This window comes from Cenococcum geophilum, assembly GCF_001692895.1.
Source record: "Cenococcum geophilum 1.58 unplaced genomic scaffold K441scaffold_87, whole genome shotgun sequence".
In the NCBI taxonomy this organism is placed as follows: Eukaryota; Fungi; Ascomycota; class Dothideomycetes; order Gloniales; family Gloniaceae; genus Cenococcum; species Cenococcum geophilum.
The window spans coordinates 236,490-238,927 of record NW_027137645.1 but is presented as its reverse complement, the minus strand read 5'-3'; the positions used below and the strand labels follow the sequence as shown (position 1 = coordinate 238,927).

The following is a 2,438-nucleotide window of genomic DNA, read 5'->3' as shown; positions in this document are numbered from 1 at the left end:
TCTATATTACTATTAAGCTAAAAATAATACTCCCTACGGGTAAGGTATAATAGTTCTAAGCACTATATAATAGCGGCGCCGAAATTAATCTTATATAATATAATTTAGTAAAAGAGTATAAACTTATCCTATTATAAAGGTGGCGGAAACCTATTATAGGCTTCCTAAATAAGCATTAGATTAAGCTATATAGTGCCTATAAGCTTACAGTATTAGTAGCCGATATACATAACCGCACTAAGGTGGTCGGCCTACAACCCTTCTAGGCGGCTAACTTTAACGTATTAGCCACCCCAACGAGCCAGCCACCCGATCGAGCCACCTGCCGATCGCGATTCAAATCACCCCCTTTTGATGCATTCTACCTTTTCCTANACCACAACCATGGGCTCTACGGCCACCGAATCGCCAGATCTTAATCAAGAAGATCGAATGACACTTGCGATAGCGCATCGACGAGCCAACCCCGACCAATCTATTCGACAAATCGCCAAAAATTTCCAGCTACCGCGCACTACTTTCCAACACCGTTTAAACGGCCGAATATCAAGCCAAGTAACTTCGCAAGCTCAGCAAAAGCTCTCAGTCATTGAGGAGGACTCTCTAATTGGATGGATTAATATAATGGCAAGCTAGGGGTGGCCACCAAGGGTAAAACACCTAGAGTCGATGGCTAAAGATATTCTTAAATCAAACGGGAAGCCTACCGATCTAGGCCAACACTGGTACAAGAACTTCCTCAATCGCCATCCAGAACTTAAAGCTAGATTTGCTAGAGGCCTTGATTAAAAAAGGAAGGACGCTGAGGACCTAGAAATTATTCAGGAATGGTTCGATTTGTATACAGCTACGGTCGCAAAATATGGAGTCTCTACAGATAATCAATACAATATGGATGAGAAAGGAATTGCCTTAGGAGTTGGTGATAAGGTTAAGGTGTTAATTCCTCAATCGCAGGCCCAAGCCTTTGCTACCATGCCAGGCAATCGCGATTGGGTGTCCTTAATCGAATGTATATCAGGAAGTCGATTTCAACTGCCTCCTTATATTATCTTCAAGGGCAAGCAAGTACAGCGGGCTTGGATAACCTCACGTCTTAATCGCGAAACGGTAATTCGAGTAAGCGATTCGGGCTGGACGAATTCGGATATAGCTCTTGATTGGTTAAGTCACTTTAACTCTTATACCAAGCCACGACTCCAAGGAATCTATCGCATATTGATTCTTGATGGCCACGAGAGCCACGTCTCGTTACCGTTTATTGAATATTGCGAGGCTCACAAGATCGTGCCTCTCTGCCTTCCTCCTCATTCGACGCATATACTGCAGCCCTTGGACGTCAGTATATTTGGGCCTCTAGCGAAAGCTTACAAGAAGCGACTCCACGATACAGCAATATATGGAGCCTTGGCTATTACAAAGAAGGAGTTCTTAGAGATCTACCAAGCTGCACGTAGTGAGGCTATATCGTCAAGCAATATAGCAAGTGCATGGCGGGCAACAGGCCTCATTCCTTACGATCCTTCTACTGTTCTCTCAAAGATTCAAACGGAGACTCTTCCGTTTGCGAGCCTTACAAATAAGGATGGTATTCGAATTGATATTCCTGTGTCGCCTTCTGTTGGAGAGAGGATCAATGGGGTTATTGATTTGGTTTTACAAGGTGTTACACCCCTACGTTCTAAAGCTTTGCATAATCTACAAGATCTTGCCTTAAGAACGCTTGCTGATAAGGTTATACTTCAGCGTATGAATACAGAGCTTATAGAGAAGCATAAGAGGCAGCGTCAAGGAAAGGAGAAGACATCATATGGTAAGGCTCGAGTTCTATCAGTGCAGGAGGCTCTTCAAAAGAACCAAGAACGGGAGAAGAAGGAGCAAGCAGAGGCTCTTAAAAAGGAACGTTATTGGATTCTACGTGGTAAAGTAGGCTTCGCGAAGAAGGTGTTGAATGAACTACCACTAGAAACCGATCTTTTTGTATAGTAACAAGAAATAGAACCAATTTGGGTGAGAGTCTGTGCATACGAGAGCTGGGACCTAGGGGTGGCTCGATCGGGTGGCTGGCTCGTTGGGGTGGCTAATACGTTATAGGTTATAACCTTATCCTTAAATACCCTTAGCTGGCGAAAGTAGATTTTAAAATACACTTTAAGACGGGAGCCTTTAAATAGTAGAACGATGAAGATTTGGAAGGGCGTATATTACTAATAAGCCTAAAGGACATCCTAGAGAATATAGCCCTAGGTAAAATAGTATACGCTTTATACCTAAAGGAATATTAGATTTAACCCCTATTTAATAGCAAGATAGGTATAAAGCCTAGTATAGGTAATAACCCCTCTATAACGGAGACCCTATAGGGAACTACTAGATAGGTTATAGAGATATTATAGAAAGGCGGCGATCTTAAGGATCTTATAAGATACTTTAACCGT

At 42.6% G+C, this 2,438-nt stretch overlaps 2 protein-coding genes across 2 annotated transcripts; both read left to right on the top strand.

The window, feature by feature from the left end:
• Positions 1-356: 356 nt before the first annotated feature.
• Positions 357-764, top strand: K441DRAFT_357896 (uncharacterized protein). The gene has a single exon (XM_067641359.1). The coding sequence runs from the start codon at positions 385-387 to the stop codon at positions 634-636; it is 252 nt and encodes an 83-aa protein (XP_067496861.1). The 5' UTR covers positions 357-384; the 3' UTR covers positions 637-764.
• Positions 421-2,002, top strand: K441DRAFT_742479 (DDE-domain-containing protein). Its single transcript, XM_067654389.1, has one exon. It carries the CDS (start codon positions 892-894, stop codon positions 1,984-1,986), a length of 1,095 nt encoding a protein of 364 aa, XP_067496860.1. The 5' UTR covers positions 421-891; the 3' UTR covers positions 1,987-2,002.
• Positions 2,003-2,438: the final 436 nt, after the last annotated feature.

What these genes read in the sequence shown, in the direction of transcription:
- K441DRAFT_357896 (XM_067641359.1), top strand. Translation starts at nt 385, where the DNA reads ATGGGCTCTACGGCCACCGAATCGCCAGATCTTAATCAAGAAGATCGA.
- K441DRAFT_742479 (XM_067654389.1), top strand. Translation starts at nt 892, where the DNA reads ATGGATGAGAAAGGAATTGCCTTAGGAGTTGGTGATAAGGTTAAGGTG.